General features: G+C 39.9%; 1 protein-coding gene across 1 annotated transcript in view; it reads left to right on the top strand.

Moving 5' to 3' along the window:
* The first annotated feature begins 5321 nt into the window (after positions 1-5321).
* The window catches only part of NAA15 (N(alpha)-acetyltransferase 15, NatA auxiliary subunit), a 29899-nt gene continuing 14788 nt past the window's right edge, over positions 5322-20432 (top strand). Inside the window, exons 1-10 of the mRNA XM_026042594.1 lie at positions 5322-5354; positions 13859-13943; positions 14791-14895; positions 15599-15756; positions 17255-17389; positions 17555-17708; positions 18981-19100; positions 19659-19754; positions 19891-19997; positions 20252-20324. Coding sequence (XP_025898379.1) covers positions 5322-5354; positions 13859-13943; positions 14791-14895; positions 15599-15756; positions 17255-17389; positions 17555-17708; positions 18981-19100; positions 19659-19754; positions 19891-19997; positions 20252-20324 — 1066 coding nt within the window. The remainder of the gene's footprint in view (positions 5355-13858; positions 13944-14790; positions 14896-15598; positions 15757-17254; positions 17390-17554; positions 17709-18980; positions 19101-19658; positions 19755-19890; positions 19998-20251; positions 20325-20432) is intronic.

Raw genomic sequence — 20432 nt, 5'->3', positions numbered from 1 at the left:
GTGCTCTAGGTGACCCTGCGTGAGCAGGGGGGTTGGACTCGATGACCTCTGAGGTCCCTTCCAACCTTCGGCATTCTATGATTCTATGATTCTATGATTCTAAAGGTGGTTGGTGTACTGTGCTGCATTCTAGAGATCTGGAATGAGAGAAGTACTGGGGGCATTTGCAGAAAACAGCAGTTGCTTCTGTGTAAACTTCTACTTTTTAGTAGTGTGTACATAACCCAACCACTTCAACAGAGTGAATGAAAGTGCAGTAAAAGTGTGCAAGTAGAAATTCCTGCAAATATGTACAGATGCCTCGTCACGAAACACGCACCGTCAGTTAGGGTTAAAGAACAGACAGCGTGAGCTGGACAGCTTGCTGCTGCTTTGAAGGATTCAGCCCTGCCTGGCAGGGAGCCCTCTTCTGAGCATGTAATCTTTGGTGTATTATGAGCTGGGAAGGTAATAATCTCATTGCCTGTTTACTCATCTTCCTTTGTGTTGAGAATGACTTGTGCAGTTACAAGATGAACTGAATCACAGGAGCCCGTTTATGTTTAAAACTGACTTCTTTCCGCGCTCAGTGCGTGGTTGCCTGGTTGTTTGTGCGGTGGGCAGGAGCAAGGGAAGAGCTTTGGGGAAAATGGTAGTATAATACATGCACATAAGTTAGATAAAACTTCACAAATTAGTCTGAGTGAGAAGATTAATGTCTGCACCAGTCTGAGCTAATTTCTGGAGACTAAAGCCATTTTTGCTTTTTCCTCTTTTTAACTGAAAAATCTTTAATAAAAATATAAAATTTTCGCATAGCGGCTCAGCCAAAAAGTGATTCAGGTGTGTTGATGCTTTCTTGTGTCTTGCAGGAATGAGCTTGTGACATATGGTCTAATATTAACGCTGTCCTCTTGATTAGGTGCTTTTGTAATGTGTGGCAAATAGGAAGGGCTTGAAGTCAGTTTTCATCATGCTGACAATTTGACTAATGACCTAGTGTCTGCCTTATTATAGATAATGACCTTACTTTGAAAAGTTTCGATTATGTGCTTGCTGTGAATTAATAAACCGTCTTCCAGACAATCCCATGTCTAGGAGCAAGCCCAAGGAAACACTGCTTCCCTATTTCTTTTTCACCTTTGCTCCATCTCTCTCTTCGCTTTTCCTGCAGCCCTTCCTCCTCCTCAGGGGATTTAATCTTTCATTTATCCCCTGTCCCCGCTTCCTCAGGCCCATGGGGGCCTGAATGCAGCCCCCGTCAGGAGAGCCTGAGCCTCTTAGGGCAGCTGCCACCCTAGGGACAGTGCCCAGCCTGTGCAAGCAAAGGTGGCTTGACTTGATGGCCCTGGGTGGGCTCGTGCTGTGTCTCCTGGCCTGAGTAGACCAAGGAGTCGACCGCTGCTCTGTGCAGGGCTGAGACTGGGGGCAGTTTGGAGAGAAGGGTCGTTTGTTTTGTAGTAAAAATCTTAAGTGGTGGGTAAATTTATTTTATGTGTAAATTTGGGTGCAAACCAGCATTTCCACTTAGTTGACAAATTCTGCGTTCACAAATGTGTGCACTTTGCCTCTGCTTGTTGCAACACACTAGGCTAACCTCTCCTAGTCACTTTAAAGGTATGTGGAGATTCTTGCAGAAAAACTCCTCCATTTGAATGGCATTTCACAATTTGGTGCTCCTGTAGTGCCAAGAGAAAAGAATCTGCATGATTAGACTGTGTAAGAAGCATATGTCACAGCATTAGCTGTGACTTTTTTGTTTGTTTGCTTAAACTTGGGCTTTCATTAAGAAGAAAATGTCTAGTGTATATAGTTTCTGAAAATATACATGTGACTAGCTTTACACTACTTGGTATTCAGTCTGTAGGTACATATCCCTGTGCTTTTCCTGCTGCTGCTCAGTGATTCTGTGGAATTCGGAAGAAAAAAGCTATCTCCACAGTATCCCTTACATGTTTCCAACTTTTTCTTTTTCTTTTTTTTTTTTTTTTTAATATAACATTTAAGATGAGCCGAGTCCTCCACACCATTCTTTGAACACAGAAGATCTTCAAGAAGCACAGAGATTACCCAAAAAAGATCAAGTGAAGGTGGAGAAGAGGGTAGAACAACAGATGCAGGAGTTGAGGAAGGAATAAAAAAGTAAACCTTTTGGTACCCAGAAGGCTGGAAGCACTATAAAGTAATGGAAAAAAGTGGAGTTTTGGTACCCAGAAGGCTGGAAGCACTATAAAGTAATGGAAAAAAGTGGAGTTTGTTCTATTTTTGCCCCTCTTTCTTCAGTTCCTTTAAGCACAGAGGATGGGCTCCCTGGGCTGATGGCATTCTGGCAGGGCAAGGTGGTGCAAATACTTCTCATGGTTGCTGGTAGGGTTAGGCACTGGCTGACTGCAATTTGGGAGCAAGACAAGAGGGAAATTCCAAGTACTTAACAAGTGAAACGTTGTTGTATATTATAGTGTGAACATAGGCTTCAGGTGAGGCATGAGGTGTGTTCAGGCCTGATTAAATAATTTCTTACTGATTTATAACCTTACTGTGTACAGTAGCTTAAGATATAGAATGCCCTGTTTTTTTCTAGCGTTATGTATGCAAATGCTGCATGTCATATACGGGTTAGAGCTTCCTAGTCTGTTTGGCAGCAATATTGCATGTTGTCTTTGTGGTGTCTGGAGAGCCAGACAATCCTTCATCCTGGTATCCATTGCCTTAGGTGCTTGGAGGGCTTGATGGGCACGGCCAGAACTTATGGTCTGCAGTGAGGCATTACAAATAATCAAGATGTCTGTTGTAAATTAGGTAGGATTTGGGTTTCACTTGTACTTGGTCATTTCTCATGATAATGCTGCTTGAGCCTGCTTCTTTGAACTACTTCTCCTCCCTGTTATTTTGACTTTGACAAAAGTGTATGTGGATAGACTTCCTAAAGACGTTAAAAGCCTGTTGAGCAGCGTCTCTTCAGTGGCTCTGCTGTAAATATGCCAAGTCCCTCCTGCTGGCCGTCTTCCTGGTCCTTCCTTCCCCTCCCAAACTTACTCCCTTGTCCCTCCACTTCCAAACTAGACAGACCTGTGCGTCTCCTCCACAAAGACTTTCATCAGTGTCACCTGTACTTTAAAAGTAATACACACTTTATCTCATGAAAGTTTAGATGTTGACTGTAAGGGTTGCTGAGGTGACAAAGTTGAGATTTCCTTTTTTGAGTGATTATGATGCCAGATTAAAAACTGATTTCCAGAATTTCTCTTTCATCAGCAATCTAGTACTTAGAGCATTTTTTCTGCAATCATCATTACTGCACAATAATGTAATCAAATATGTTTGCTTCTCTAGTTTCAGCACGTATCATCTGAAACTAGGAATTGCTAACAAGATTTCTCCACTGTCTTGGCTGCTGTGATGTCTATCACTTTTCCTTTGCTGGAAGGAATATCCCACTTAGCTTTCCAGGCAACAGGAAAATAATTGCCTAGATTGGAACTTGGAGATAGCCCTGAAGTGCAGGCTTTCTGTGCTAGGCAGAGTCAGTGTCCTGCCTCTGCCTGTTTTTTCAGACTTACTAAAGGAATGAATTGCTGTTTGAGACTCTAGGATGTAATTAAGGTATTACTTGAGTAATACTACTATTGCTGATGCTTCTTAGATTGTGGGGTTTTTTTTCTTGTTTTTTGTTTCGTCATTGAGGGTGTCATAAATTGTGCAAACAATTTTTCCTGCTTTAAATTTCTTGTGAAAAGCTTAGCTTTGTTCCTTTAACAGTGTCAGTTCAGAGGGAAAAAGAAATCCGTCAGTAGAAACACATGTAAACTAATTTCCGAATGATTGTGAGATCATAGCCAGTCTTATATTATTATGGTTATAGATGCTGAGCTCGAAGATTTCTTTGTGATAATCTGAAGCTAATCTTATTTGAGGAAATGGACTTGATCCTTTGTATATATTACATGGTGTCAATAGGCACTGCCCTTTAGTTAGGTTAGAATTTGATGAAGTCATTTTTCCTTTTTTTCCTTTTGTTTTGCAGATTTTTTTTTTAAGGAATTTCTCATTGCACTTTTGGGGCATCCCAGGTTTAAATCTGCAGCAGCCCTGCGTCACTGCAGCATTTAGTCAGAGAGGTACTAAAAGTAAGCGCTTTCTGATTTTGCTTATAGAAGATTTAGAGAAAATGTATAATTATACATTGCTAATAGTTCTCACTGATGTCAGTTTTAAGGATCTCCTGTCTGTGAGATCACACAGTCAAGCTAGCCAACCTTGTAATGTTGATGAACAACCTTTCTTAATAACTACATTTGAATATTTCACAATGGCTAAGTGCTACTGAGCAACATCTGTTGTACTCAGAGTTAAGGGTAAAGAATACTCTGAGCATAGGTAGAAAATAACAGTAACCTCGCTGTATGTTCCTGCACTACAGAAGTGGGTTTAAATGTCCAAGTGTGCTCAGAACAAGCTGCTGTATGGACTTCTTTAGCTTTTTTGTTTTGCTTGTTACTATACCTCGGAATTAGAGCTGAACAGTTTCAGATGATTATTAAATCAGTATTCAACCTCTCCATCTTGGATTTTTGTGAGATACTGTTGCAATTTCATGCTGAACTCGAACCTGAAGCCTGAAGATAGGAGTGGTCTAGGATATCGGACAGAAGTCAGCTGATGTTAGATGGCGTGCAGCCACATTCATCATAGTCCCTCTAAGGAGAGGAGGCTGGAATAAATGAGCAGTGGCTGACAGAATTGATATTGAATGATGGATTTTTTGGCAAGTGTTTTAAGTGAGTGAGGATTTCTAGTTTTCCTTCCAGGAGTGCTTTTGTCAGCTGCTATTCCTAGCTGATTTATTTTATCAGATAGAAATAAAAGACCAATTTAGAAACACAGATTTTTCCTGCTCCCGTATTAACTGGAAAGATCCACTTTGATTCTGATCTTTTTCCTTATTTCACCTCTGATCAGTTCTCTTCCTCTGATATTTTCTAACTAGTTTTGAAGTATCATTTGGTATCACAAAGGAAGACAGACCCTGCAGGAGAAGGATTTCATAGTTAAGTAGTTTCATAGTCAATGAAGTAGATTTCATAGTCAATGCCAAGTTTGGCATTGCAATTGCTGAAGCTGTTTGCTGTAAAAATTCTGTTCGTTAAAACTGTACAGCAAACACAGGATAGTTGGTTTTAATTTGATAGTAAAAATATAGAAGTTTGTCTCTCTTCAGTAAAAATGCATCTCTGGTAGGTTTGTCTATTTTTTCAGTCTTCTGCTTTATGCATCCTGCTCTTGTCTTGAAGCTGGTGTTGGTGTGGTGGAATTCTTTGCCTAGAGCTGTTGAGCAGTTGGGTATGGGCAGGACCCAAAAGACCTGCCTACTGACGGTGAGTAGTTTCCCCTAATGCCTCTAGCTTTTGGAATCTGCTTTACTGCATTTAGCTTGAATTAGAGCACCGCAGTGACTTAGCTTGACCTGATCCTGATCGAGTCTGGCTAGAGCAAGAGTAGCCGTCTTGCACAACGCCCTGGAGCAGCGCAGCGCGCTGACTGCAGTTATTAGTCTCTGAGGTGCTGCCGCCGACCTGCGCTAGCAGGAACAGCGTCTGCGTGTCGAACGTGCATGTGAGGCATCTTAATGCACCCCTTGCCGCCAAGGCAAAGTGTGTCACAAGCACGCTGCTGCAGCAGCTCTTACTGGGGTGGTGTGTGTGTTCCTGGCCAGTACTGGGAGAAATTGCAGAGTCACCTAAGGGGGCTTGCCACAACTTCAAAGTTTTGCCTGCCTACCTTCCGCTCAAGCCTAAGGCCTTCAGGAAAGAGGGTAGCAGAGTGACATCCCTGAGCTCTTCTAGCAGGGTTGCCCATTCCTCGTCATACTTTGTCCTGGGGACCTTTTAGATATAAGTAGAAACTTGCTGTTGGATATGTGCATATTAGTTTTACTGCTTAATAATTCCGTTATGTGATGAGGAATAGACTGCAATATATTGCCACTTAGGAGGATGTTTATAGCTGCCAAGACACTTACACGTGAGCTGCCAAGGAAGAGAGTTGAGTACCAGCAGACTAGCAATAAGAATTTCGGATTGCTTGTTGGGACTGACTCCAGTTTTGGTTCTAGTTTAGTTCAAGAAAACTTATTAAAAACCTACTTTTTGTCTCCTCTGTTACAGCATTGACTAAATTAGGGTGCTTGCTTTGCTGGATCTTCTTACCCTGCCCCTACCCCCATCCGAAGATACTGTGTTGAACTTGTCTTATGGCTAGGCATGCTGGGGCCAAGTGAGGATGCAGAGCAAGCAGTGCAGGGTGCTCTGATGCACCATTCGGCAGATTTGAGTCACTCTTGAACCAGCCAGACAGGGCATAGGCATCTTACCAAGAGCTCCCCTTAAAAAGGAGCTCTCTGCCTGCTGGTTGTGATCTAGCCAGTCCTCTGCTCGTGCTGGCTAAATTCAGGTTGGGAGTCCGAAGTTCCACGCAGCAGGATCTTTTGAGATCTTGCTGAGAAGAGTGAGCCGACAGAGGGTGGGTGAAGCCTGGCCACACTGTGGATCACAGTGCTCCAAAACTTCTTTAGACGTTAACAGTATTTCCTGTTCAACCTTTGCAGAATATGAAGACTGAGTTGCAATAAAAAGAGTTTGTGCTCCTGGAAGTGGATATGTCCCAAATGTTTCATATGTAATGGCAGAGTTAGGACTGTCCTACATATTCTCTGCATTTGATGCTATGATACATGTTAAAATACAATATATGGCTCTTATCCTAATATACGTGAACTAGGTGTAAATGAGCACCTCTGTTTTGAGAGGGAACATGTGAGGGACAGGTAAAATGCGCTGCCTGCTTACCTGTAGCAAATAGAGAGCCTGGTTTTATGAATACCAGGACTTTATAACATTGCTGGAATACTTCTAAAATGCATTTGTCAAATTATTTTTTTTATATACTACTTAGAGTGAAATGCTGCATAAAGGCTGGATAAGTCATCTCAGTGCTTTCATCAGCAGTCCTTGCAAGTGCTGCTGTAATCAGCAGCGTGGCCTGTCAGTTTTCCTTGTGTGTAACCTTGCAGGCAACCAGTGGAGTTGCTAAGAATCCAAGTGAGTCTTACTGGTGGCACTAAGTTTAATAACAAAGTTTAGAAAGTAGATTTGCCAGAGAGGGAAGATTCACAATCAGAGGGAGCAGGGGAAATCCACCTCCATCCAGCAGCTAGATGCTTAAGTAGCCTGTAAATAGGGATTTCTTTCTACCTTTTTTGGTGGCAGGTGTCAAAAAATGGAGGGATGGCATTCCACACTCTCGGGGTCTCATGGTAAGCAAGGATACATGCAAGAAACCTGCTGTCTGAAGACTGACTCTGCCAAAAGTTTTAGTTTAAGTAATTTACTTCATAGAACTACGTTAAATCTGGTACTATTTTGTATGTATAGGAATGCATACAGAAAATGAGCTAAAGGACATGAAAAAGTCTCAATATGCTTAGGGCATACTGCATTTCAGACCACAGAATGCATAGGAAGTGTGTTGGGTACTCTGAAACCACCTGCAGCTTATTAAAATAAAAGCTCTAAAGGGCAGCAAATCTCTCAGTAGAGGTGCTGTGCTGATGGAAAGGCAGTTCCTCTCCTGGAGCGTTAGGGTTAACCTTTCTGTCCGGGAAGCCGAGGTTCCGCAGCTCTGGCTGTGGCAGGGAAGGGAGCGGGTGCCGTGCTGCGCGTGCCGTGCTGCGCGCGCTGTGCTGGGCGCCGCCGTGCGCGTTGGCACAGGCCGTGCTGGGCGCCTGCCTGCCGAGCGCCGCGGTGGCTGCCTGAAAAGCCACGTGAGCGGGGCTTGCCTCGGGAGAGGCTCCTCTGCGCTTCTAGTCAGCTCTGGAACTGTGAAATACGTTACTTCACTGCAGCAGCTTTGCCTGTGTAAGTGCTGGAGGTGACTACCCCAAGCTATTCATCTGGGAGGAGAGAAGCTGCCCAGATGGAGGTGACTGGCCTGGGGTACCTAAGACATCACTATTCCTAATTCTGTGACTTTTTACTAGTTCTTTACCCTCTGCCCAGAAGAAATTGCTGACTCCCTTAAGAGCTTCCTCACACAGACTGTGTATTACCTGGCACTAATCCTTCCTTGTGTTACTCTTTTCCTTCTCCCTTTGCAGTGTTTGCTATTCTGTTTCTTGAAAGACTTATCTTTCATGTCTCTGTTCCTGTTGTTCTACCTTCAAGTCACAGATTCACAAAAGTTTGTACAGGCCATGATGACATGTACTGTATTCCTTCCTTCTCCTCCTGTACATTTAAGCTTTTTAGTCTGCAAGTTCTTTTGGCTGATTGGTGCTGTTGGACTCGCTCTGAACTGATTCCTCCTCTTCTGAAGGAGTGAAAGCCTCTCTTGATTTGATTTGTTCCCTCCCACCCCCTTTTCAAAGTATAGAGTGTGCCTATATGTGGGATGAGCAAACTCATCAACTCTAACAATTTGAAATGTTTCCACGAACAGAATGAAACAGACTCAAAGTATTAACTTGAAAATCTGGAGAAATTATATATAGGAAATGTACATATATGCCTATCAAACACCTGGAAATAGACCCTAGATTCTTTGCCTGGAGGTGTATGCAGGTATGACTGTCTGCATCTTCATGCAGTGCTTCAGCTGGTAAAAGTGCATCCTTAGTTCCAGATAATTTTATTTTGGTCCAGATTATTTTAGGTTTTTTATAGGTTGATAGGAACCTTACACTTACATGGATAAAAGTCCATAAGTGTGTTCTTTTTCATTGTTTGTCTCTTTCGTCTGTGTAGTCTAAAAGGAGAACTTGCTACCACTTTCACTGAGAGTTTGCTCTGTTAGGAAACTTAAAATGTGAGGTATTTCATGTTGCTTGGGGAAGAAATCTGTGTGTAACTCTTTCTTGTTACTAGCATATGTATTTCATCTTGGCTGACTTTCCTTAAGCTTCAAGGTGAAAGACTGTTTGTTAGAGTACATAAAATGGAGCTGTTTAGAGATAAGATTTCATGTTTGCAGCCAGTAGAGCATCAGATGTTCTGTACTTAAAAGCAAGACACAAAACCCCTGAAATGCCCCTTTTGCTTATGACAGTGCCAGCTTCCCTAGGCACACCGTGGCAGCACCACTTTGGCAACAGGTTCTGCAGCCTGCTCCCAAGCTGCCTAGGTAGGAGCAAACGGCTCCGTGTGCAGGGAGGCTGCCTGGCTGGTGAGCTGCGTGACTGAGGTGCAAACAAAACACACAACCCTGTGCTGGATCCTCTTGTGTTGTCACCTGCCTGTCTCCTCGTGCTGTGACCAGGGGTGTATTAAAGAGGAAACAGCTTCTTCAAAGCAAGTTGTAGCTAAAAGGTACAAGTGATAACTAGTCAAGTTAGCAACAGATGCTTCCTTTCACGGAAGCCCTCATCTTCTCTTGCTCTGTGGTTGCCCTGCTGTCCTCTCTCTGAAGGCAGGAGAGAGCTTCCTTATGCTGATTGCTTCCTCTTTGCATCTCTCCTGCTTTGACTACTTTCTCTGAGCATCTTTTCCCATTCCCCTTTACTTTCTGCAGCTCACTTTTGGCAAAGGCGGGAGGAGACGGAAGCAGGTGTGGGGGCAGAGTCGCTCCTTGTCCTGCTCTGGCTCGTGAGCCTTCAGGTTCGGCTCCATTGAGGAGCTAGGGAATAGTGCAGCTAAGTTGTGGAGCTGCCCCTCTCAGCATTTATTGCTGCTGTGTCTGTGCTTTGGAAGAACTCAGCTGAAGATGAACTAGCAGCCTCAGGATGCAACAGCAACCTCAGACAGATAAGTTGAGGTTGATAGACCATTTCAGGAGTTCCTGTAACATCCATGTAGTTATTTTTAATTCTAAACTGCAACTCTTAGGAGAACATAAAAATTATCTGCCGTTAAGCAATTTTACACTCCTGTAAGTCTTCCAGAACCAGTAAGCTAGGATCAGTAAGATTGTTGTGCATGTCCTTCTAATTGCCGTAGGTTTGGGGTCCTTCAGGAGCAAGTGTTTCTTTATTATTAATTCAAGTGTCACATTGGTATCATACAATTTAAAATGTATGAGTAACCGTTTGTAACAACTTCTTCCTCCTTTTTTGGCTTCTACTTAAAGATTAGCATGGGGAATGGACCAGTAGAAGCAAAAGAATAAAGCTGTTTTTAAAAGTTCACGTTATAGGCCACTCTCACATCTTGCATAAGGGAAGGAGCCTAATGTATAAGGAAATTGCTGAACATTCCTCTACAGTTTTATTAAATCCAAATCTAGCATTTTGCAGTCAGTCTCTTCATCTTAGAGGAACAAAGATTCAATTTTAGGATGTATTACAGTTTACTTTAGACCTTATTAACTGTGAAAATAAACGTGTATTAATCTAGCTCTTGTATGACAAAAGGGTACAGTAGCATTCAGGTAAATACCATCAAATGAAAAAAGAGAAAAGGAGAAACTTAAGAAGTATTTCTTTCCTTCTTTTTTTTTTTTTTTTTTTTTTTTCTTTTCTCCCTCAGCTTCTAATATAGTTTAAATTGGGGCACTATTTAAGGAAGGCTGTGATATATGAAACAAGTTTGCACTTAAGTGGTAAAATACAGCAGGCAAACAGAAATCAACCTGCATCAGAAATTAGTATTATTGATAAAACTTTTTTGTTAATACTTTTCCCCAAATACTACAAGTCCTTTTCCCTGCAGGCTGGTCCTGTTCCTGTTGTGTGAGCAGAGACCTGGGAGCGCTCGCTTGTTAACACTGGACAGTGCAGTGTGTGGCATCCTGCTCAGCTGCATACGGTTGTCTTGGCCGTGGCCAGTGGGTTACATTTCTGGGAACTGCTGCCCCACAGTTTGCAACTGGCTTGCAGGGCTAACCTTAAAACGGAGTTGTGCACCTTCAAAGTTGTGTACAGTACTGGGTGTGAAGACCTTATGTAGATAACTAATTTTTGTGGGGTTTGCATCTTTCCTAAAAACCTCAAAGATTAAATTAGGAGATAGGAAGGTGGGAATTTTTTGGCTGTGAGGAGATATAACATAGGAACTGAAATTGCAGGGGCCTGGATGTGTGTGCCTTGCACATGAGTATTCTCAGGAGCTTTCTGCCCACAAATGATGTCCCGAGGCTGTTGGACATTCCATCTGCTATCTTGGCAGGGCTCTGCACAGGAAATTGTTTTGTCTGTATTGCTGCTTATGCCTTTGTGGTTCTGTGGAGTAAAGAATTCAAGTCACACAACTTCCCCTCCTCCTCCAAGTATCCCCAAATTCCAAAAAGATGAAAGAATTTCGTAATATGTAATAATAATAATACCTTGCTCTGGGGAGCTGCTTTCATCTAGGTAATGAGTATCTTAGTAAGATAGTTCAAGAAGTTACATGATATACAAAGAACACAATTATCAAGTATATTCAAAGGTGTCTAATTATGGGGGAAAATGAGAACAGGAGGGGCTGGTGAAGAAGAGACTGGATTAACAGGATGGGGTACCACGTGCTTTCTTTCATCATGCTGAGTGCATGAACTATAGAAGCCCATGATGCTGATATGTAAAACAATAATGTGTGCTAGAACAGCACTTTTTTGATAGGCATTTTCTGTAGGGAAAATAGTAACTATTAACACCATCTGTATACAAATATGTGTGAGCTATTGGGAAAGAAGAAAGTAGTTTGAATATATTCAAAGTTGATTTTAAACTTAAAAATGTTTCACACAGCTAAAAATAACAGACCCAGTACCAGTTTCTAATTTTGGAAAAAAAAAAATCTTGTTTAATTCTTGCTTAATGAAAGGATCTTTGTACATGGGCATTTGTAGGGTTTTTTTCCCCCCTCATATTTTCAGTGTCGGTTTGGAAGGATGGATATTATAAATTGGTGATGTCAAAGGCATCTGATGTCAGAATTTTGACTCTTGAACAGTTCAGAGTCTGTGAAGCAAACACACTCTCTATGTGAAGTTTCTTTTTTTTCAGTTTGGAGTAGTTGAGTTCAGGAAACTTTGTCTGTTCACATTAGAAATAATCCTAAGAATATGTAGTTTTACCCATAGAAGACTTCATATCTTGCTAAGAGAAGAATTGGAAGATATAAGAATTGCTTTTATTTTACTCACGAGTGTAATGTTTTGATGAGGGCTGGTCATTGCCTCTAATCCTAATGCCTGTGGAGTTCTGTTTTGGAGCCTCTCTATGTCCATAAAGAGCTCAGGTCTCTGGCAAACGTAGTGAGCGTGTGTTGGGATTTAGCCAGCCGTGCCGTGGACTAGTATCTGTCACAATCAAACCCCTAGCAATTCGTAGTGATTTAACTCTTGGCAACCAGAAGAGTCCTGAACTCTGGCAGACACATTGTTAAACACATGCTGAGCTTTTAGTGCCCATTCATTCCCTCACATACTATGAACTCTTTTTTCAGGCTACAAATGCAGTAGTATGTGAGAATAATGAAAGGCAGAGAGGCTGTTCTGGAAAAAGGCATGGAGAGCAAGAGCTGCTCTGTCTGCAGTGGTTTTCAGCAAGCTGTTTGCTCGGCCAGCCCTGGGGGCCTCATTTCTGAGACAGGGCCAGAGTGACTAACGCCACAGAACGCCTAGGAGCTTTCAAAGAGCGTAGGGTAGGAGTCATCAAATCCCTTCCAGAACAGCAGCAAGCACAACAAAATGTTATGGAAAATCAGGTGAGTAACATCAAAACCAGTTCTTCATCTGAACGCTGGTCTGTTGAAGAGGAAAAAAAAAAAAAAATAAGATGCTGATTTGGTTCAGAAGACAGTGAAATACCAGTAGAACTTGCTAACCTTGCCAGCTTGCCAGCTTCTCATTTTAGCTGTCTTTTGTTGATACCTGTTGTCCTGAAAGCTTTCTGCAGAAGTTATTTATCATAAGTTTTATAGACCTAGTATAGGCATACTCATGTTGCCTTCTGAAGTAATTGCTACTTCTGAGCTACTGCAGTAGCTATTGCTACTGCAAGAGTTGGGTTTCCTCATGCAGAGAGGAGGTTCATAGGGTTCACAGACTCCTTAACAAACCCTTCACCTGGAAATAGGGCAAGTAACTAAGTATCTTTCTGTGTTTTGTTTTGAATGTAGACATCCTGATACTGAAGCAGTGTCTATATTTTAACTGAGAGTCAATTCATGCAGTTGAGATGATGAAGTTAGCACTGCTTATAGGCAGAGCTGCTGCAGTGAATGCTTCTAGCCCCATAAAGAAATGGGTGATTCTGGCACGGGAGATCTTCTGAACGTACCCCTGGAGTACTTGCCTGGAATCCAGCTTTGAAATGTCAGGGCCTGTTGCATAGTAATTTCTGTGGGACTGCTGCATTTTAGAGCTCTCATAGTAGTTGAGGTTTTTGGATCATAAATGTTTAGGTATGGTAAGATCTATTGGTACATACGAATTTAGCAAGTATGGGTGCATATAGGGCACAGTGGTATTCAGGCTGATGTAAGAGGTTGCTTTCAGAGATGGTATAAACTCCATTTTACCTTTTGCCTGTGTGTTTTGAGGACATTTGCATGGCCTTCCTGCAGAAAATAATTTATCTAAAGTGAGTTGAATGCTTTCCAAAGTACATGAATAAATGAGCGTTTTTTGTTAAAGGAAATCTGAATCTATTCAGGTGCTTACTTTCCAGATGGTCTTACATGCAAAATTGCTATTTTGTCGTGTATCTTCAGGTATGCATTTAAATTTGTGTTCAAGAACATATTGTTTAATCTGATGGTAGCATTTTAATTACAAGGAAGTGAAGAGACTTGTTCAAATGTTAAGACTTTTTTTTTTCCTAAGGATTTAGTGGTGCTTAACATGGGAATGTGGGGGAAGCTTCTTTCAAATTTTTAAGTGAACATGTTTTGTTCTTCTCCAACAGAGGTGTTATGAACATAAGCAGTACAGAAATGGGCTGAAGTTCTGTAAACAGATCCTTTCTAACCCAAAGTTTGCAGAACATGGAGGTGAGTTTTCAGTGGATGTCTACTTACTGTCTTTTCCTTCAATATACTTTAAGATAGTGATTTTTTAAAAATTTTATAAACACTTGTAGTAATTTATTAACTGTTTGCTCTTAAAATACATTTTCTTAAGTTAAAGTAATAAGACCTTTTAGAAACCTACACTGTGATAAACACTCATTGCTGATAAAACTTGCAGTTTTGAAGACAGATCTTACCAGTATTTGATAGTCATAGGTCATTCTTTATCATGATGCTCCATATTTAATATTTATTTTGGCACATTGCAAGTTTAATACATATATGGATTGCTCAAATTACTTTTAAGGGGGAACGGCTCTCAGTTCATGTAAAGGCAAAAATGCAAGGCAAAACAGAGGTTGAATAGCACTGAGCAGTGTATGTGCATCACCTTGCAGCCTAGTAAAAGCAGTCTGCTTTAACTATGGATTTGAGACTTGCTTTTCACATTCCAAAAAACCTTTTTTCACCAAGTAGATTGGTGTAGGTAGATGTGTGGAGGTGTCAAGAGTGTTGTGAATAAATGCTTGATTGGTTATAATGTTCTTTTATAGTAAACGTTCTTTCCCTCCAAAAGTTTGTAGAGGAGATGAGAATTTTTACTATTTCAAAATTCTGCATTATTTTTTGGTATAAATACTGTATTGAATTTAGTTTGAAGTATGAATAACCTTCAACCGTAGCTTCCCTTATAAGAGAAAAATGTCAAAATCCTCATGCTGCTTACAACTGAGTCTAAAATTGCAGTTGTGGATATTTGAAGTTGCTAGAGTAAGCTTAAAAACTGTTACAAAAATCAATAACCTGTTTGTTTAATCCTAATGCTTAGAAACGTTGGCAATGAAAGGACTAACGTTAAACTGCCTAGGGAAGAAAGAGGAAGCCTACGAACTTGTGCGTAGAGGCTTAAGGAATGACTTGAAGAGTCATGTCTGTATCCTTGTTGCAATATGGTTTTAATTTGTGAATGGGAAAGTTTTTGGGGTGGGGAGGTGCCCATGAAGGGATGGGTAGAAGTTTTTCTCTCTTTCTGTTTTTCTGTAACTATTTGATTTATAGAACATTACCAATAACCTGTAACAGTAACCTGTAACATTAGTCTTCAGACTGAGAGTTCAAATCTGTAAATTTTATGTCTAGCACACAGGAATATTTTGTCTAAACTATCTAGAGGGCAGCTGTTTTGCAGCTATCCTGGCAGTCACTGTCAATTCAAATATTCTGGCTTGCATTAAGTTAGTAGATGCAATGACATTCGTAAGAACTTCTCATGTACTTAAAATGCAGGAAATACAGGCACTTCAGTTGTTTTGAGCCCTTATTCAGAAATGTATTATGCAAGCCTGATAATGTTGTCTGAAATGCTACTGTTCGATTTTTTTATATCCTTTCTCAAACAGAAAAATTGAATTTATAGTTTATTATCTGCATCCTATTAGTCTAATTGGTGAATAAATATCTTCAGTTAGCAATCTGTTTCTTTCTCTGGCTGAACAAAAGAAATGTAATGATTGTAATAATGTTATTGTCTGTTTGTAAGCTGCTTAGGAGGTTTTACCAACTGTTTTGTTACTGTTGTGTTAGGTTTGTTTTCTCTGTGCTCGAATTCTGTAGTATCCTTAACAGAGTTTTTCCAGGCTGGCATGTGTATGGCCTTCTTCAGAGGTCAGACAAGAAGTATGATGAAGCTATCAAATGTTATAGAAATGCACTGAAATGGGATAAAGACAATCTTCAAATTTTGAGAGATCTTTCTCTGCTGCAGATTCAAATGAGGGATCTTGAAGGTTACAGGGTAAGTATGCATACCATCTTTATCAATTTATCACATCACAGAAAAGGCTACAAGTTGCTACATGCAACTTTAAAAAATATGCAATGCTAGACTGGGAAACCTTAAGTATTAAAAATATGTACTGCTCAATAGTTTATGAAAGTAAAGGCAGACATATAGCTGACCCTTTTTTAACATATAATGATTTAATGCCTTTGTTTTCTCAGTGTAGAATTGTCTGCTATAAGTCACTTTTAATATTGTAAAGTACAACACTAGATATTGCACTCTTGGAAAGGCTCCTGTAGCTCTCAGCTTCTGAGGAAGATTGGCAGGCAAAGTAAGGTTGTTTTGTTTTAAACCGCTCTGCAGCTTGTAGCCTGTGGGAACCTCCAGCTCGATGGCAACCCCTTAGCAGTGGGTGACAATGCCAGTTAAGCAGTGGTTTGCTGTGTGACTGACAACACACCCTTTACTACACAGGTGCTAGTGACAGTAGCTTCCACTGGCCCCAAGTGTTTCACTATGTTTCCTATTAGCTCTAAGACTGCAAATCAGAATTGTTGAATGTTCCCTTTCTTTCTGGATTTAGTATGCTCAAAATATTTAGATTACTGCCTTGTTTTTTTTTCTCTTTAAAGTTGATCAGTTTGGTAATTTAGGTAGCAAAACTTTCTTCTTGTTTCTGCAATGCTCAGTAGGAATTGCTTTCATTTGAACTTGTCATATTTGCAATATCAGATACTTAGCATGGACTAGCCATTACAAAGTGATAGGGTCATGGCTGTGCTTCCATGAAAAACAACATAACATTTCTACAGCCTTTTCTGCTACTTGCAATGTATTTGATTGGTTGATTGTGTTTTTTACCTTTCCTTGAATTGCAAATTGATACTACTGCTGCTACTTTTATATCTTATAAAGTAGCGACTTCTGTTCAGTATGCCTGTTGCTATGTCTTAGTTGCTGCATGCTTTTGTAATTTCTTAATAACCTTTTATTTCGTGTGTTTTCATGCTCAGAACTGCTCTTGAACCTCCATAATGGTCACTGTTTGGCCTAGAGAGCTGCCCGCTTATTATGGGTTACCTGTTTGTGTTTCTTGCCCAACGGTACAGGGAAAGATGGCAGTGGTCACTCTACACTGACATATTTAAGCTTAATTTTCCTGATGTGCCTAAGAGCTTGTCTGTTTTTCCAGTTTATGTAGGTTGATGTAGCAAGGTATTCCCTTTCTCTTTTTTTTTTTTTTTTTTTTAATGCACATGCATGGTACTTAAATTAGTCTGATTTCTGAATGTCTTCATTTGTAAATGGTGGGTGAAGTTGTATTTGTTCTTAATCAGGAAATACAAGAAAATTTGTTCTTCCTCTTGGCTACATATAATATTGCTGCATACATAAACCTAATTGTTAGTGACATTCCTAAGTATCTGAATACAGAGAACAGAGTATTGCTTAGTGAGTTCTACAGTGCATCAGAATTGAATCAGGAAAATGAGTAGCTACTTTTTTGCAGGAAACAAGATACCAGTTGCTTCAGCTGCGACCTGCACAGCGAGCATCATGGATTGGTTATGCTATTGCTTACCATCTGCTGGAAGATTATGAAATGGCAGCAAAAATCTTAGAGGAATTTAGGAAGACACAGCAGGTAAGAGGAAAATGTGGAATTCCTGTGTGGGCGACTGCGTAAGTCAGAAAGAAGACACTGTGTTTTCCCTTGTGCTGTGCAGGGTTTTTTTTTAGCCAAAATGATTAAATTTCAAGTGCATTTGAGAAAGATGATCATTCTCATGTGGCTTGATTTTCTATGCAGACATCACCTGATAAAGTGGATTATGAGTACAGTGAACTGCTTCTGTATCAAAATCAAGTTCTCCGGGAGGCAGGACTGTATAAAGAAGCTTTGGAGCATCTTTGTACCTATGAAAAACAGATTTGTGATAAATTGGCTGTTGAAGAAACTAAAGGTAATTACTTCTGGAAGGTAGTATCGTTTTATGTACTTGCATGTTTCTGTATAATGAACATCGTAGATCAAGTAACTTTAGAAATACGTTTCTTTTTCCTGAACTACTTAATGTCAGTTTATACCTTACTGTTAAGACCATTTATATCTTTTAAGAAGCTAAACTTTGTTTTAAAAGCACTCGTTGTGCCTGGATAACCTGCTTAGCATATGCAGAGTAATGGCCATAGGAATGCTGCGTTTTGGACGTAGTAGTAGTAGTTTGGACTTTTTTGGCTTGAGTTGAAGGAAACTGCTAGGAAAAAAAATGATACCTTTTACAGTCTGGTAACTCTCTACAGGTTACCACCAGTTAAAGATTTTTTGGCACAAGGCTTTAGGTTGTTAATCCTGAAATATTGTGCATCCTACAGAAAAGCCTGCTAACAAATGACTATTGTCTGTTCATTTTCAATGCACAGGCAAAAGGCACTGGGAATTAAATACAATTGAGTAGTGCTCGAAATAGCATTGGTATTTGTCACCATTAGGTTTAAATTAGCAAAGCTAACTTCCCCCTCAGGGGAAGAGTTTAGGATTATATTCCCCAGATTGTGGCATTATTAGGGAGGGAACTATTGATCTTTTCCCTGACATTCCATATTGCCTGTCGTGCCCAAGTTGGCCTGTTTGTAGGTAGCAGTATCTTCTAGCAAAGTTGCAGTTAACGCAGCATAGGAGGAGAGGTAGCACCGACTTCTGCAGTTTGCTCTTGAAACAAGACAAGAAAGCCCTATTTTCATCTAGAATGACACTGTATGACCTTTTGTGTGCAGTCTTCTGTTGCTAACAGCAGTAATGCTGCATGCAGTTGTTAGATCCTTTTTTTGCAGCACTGCAATTTCAGTTTGATTTTTCAAGATGCTATAAACATGAAATATAACGGCCTCTGTAGTTAAAAACTGTGCTTAAAGTAACTAGGCACTTTAAGTGGGAATAAGCATACGCATCTTTGCTTTTAACATCATGTTTTCAACTGAATTTTACAGAGTTACTGGCTGAGTTATGAAAACCTATTGTAAATCCACCTATTGTCAAAGTATCAAAGTAAAAATGTACCTGTCAGCTAGTTTGTGATGCTACAGTGATGATTTCTTTCTAAGAAATTAGAATCCAGATGAGGTTAAGGATTTTTTCTTTTTTTTTTTTTTCTTTTTCTTATTGTAGAGTGGTTAATATTTCACAGTTTCATTCTCCTGATCCTTTTATTTAAAACTTCTTGCATTTTACACAGGAGAACTTCTGCTCCAACTTGGCAGGCTTGAGGAAGCAGCTGAAGTCTACAAAGGTTTGCAAGAAAGGAATCCTGAAAACTGGGCCTATTACAAAGGCCTAGAAAAGGCACTTAAACCAGGTAACAATTAGATATATTGTTGCCAGCAAGCTGTTTCTAAACAAATAGCACTTGATATGTATCAAAATATGGTCAACTTGTTGAAAGCTACATAAAGAAGTGTCTATTTAAGTTCTGAGTTTCTTGTGTATATTTTATTAAGTAAGACTTGAACTATTTCCTGTATTTTTTTTACAGTATCTGATTTAAAATCAGAACAGTGAAAATGCAATAATCTCATCGTGCATGGATTAAAGAAGGAAAAAATCTTAGTTTTTTTTCTTTTGTTCTGTGTCATCTTAATCTAAGAAGTTCATTTATGCATTCCCTTGTTTTGTAAAACAATACAGTCATAACCACTGTTTGAAGAAGAACTTACAGGAATTGAATGTCTAAAGTAATTTATTGGTGCAACTTCCAAAAAATGGAATGGAAATTAATGTTCTTTAGGAAATATATGCAATGCTAGCTGCTATATATTCTGACTTCTTTTTAACAAGATATCATTTTACATATCCCACCCCTACCACCTTATACCTAAAAGGAAGAGAAAAAATAAAGTGTACATTTCAATTTCAGCCAGTATGTTGGAAAGGCTAAAGATCTATGAAGAGGCCTGGACTAAATACCCAAGAGGACTAGTTCCAAGAAGATTGCCATTAAATTTTTTGTCAGGTAAGTGCATTTTTGACAAGCAGATAGCGAATAACACTCTTGTGCTTCTTAGATATTTGTTTTGACAGCATAAACAGTGTAGAATTGATAAGTAATGTGTGGTAAAACAAAATCAACAGGTCTTTTTCCTCTCAAGGTGAAAAGTTTAAGGAATGTCTGGACAAGTTTCTAAGGATGAATTTCAGCAAAGGTTGTCCGCCAGTCTTCAATACTTTGAGGTCATTGTACAAAGACAAGGAGAAGGTAGGAAAACTGTTCAGCTTTTTACTTGAACTCTTTCACACTGAAGAAGTGAAAATAAAAGTTTTCTTCAGTGTTTACTCTTGTCAGCACTGTTGTTTATTATGACCTAGTATATCTAGGAAAGTCAAATACATGCATACATACATGTATGCATGTATGTATCAAGTTAGTATGTGTTTAAAAAAATTAATAATAAGAATATGCTAATTATCAGCTGTTTCAGAGACTCATTTTGTCTTGTCTTGCACATATAGGTGGCAATTATTGAAGAGCTTGTGATAGGTTATGAAACCTCTCTAAGAAGCTGCAGGTTATTTAACGCAAATGGTGAGTGTTAAGAAAACAATATTTTATTGAAATACTGCCTGGTGTGAGCAATACGTGAATGGGGATACTTTTATCTCTCTCTTTGTGAAAGTGGAGAGCTAAACCACA

The sequence above is a fragment of the Nothoprocta perdicaria genome, unplaced genomic scaffold (assembly GCF_003342845.1).
Source record: "Nothoprocta perdicaria isolate Ctin4 unplaced genomic scaffold, notPer1 scaffold_31, whole genome shotgun sequence".
Classification (NCBI taxonomy): domain Eukaryota; kingdom Metazoa; phylum Chordata; class Aves; order Tinamiformes; family Tinamidae; genus Nothoprocta; species Nothoprocta perdicaria.
Note: the sequence above shows the minus strand (reverse complement) of the source record. Positions and strands in the feature narration are given on the sequence as shown.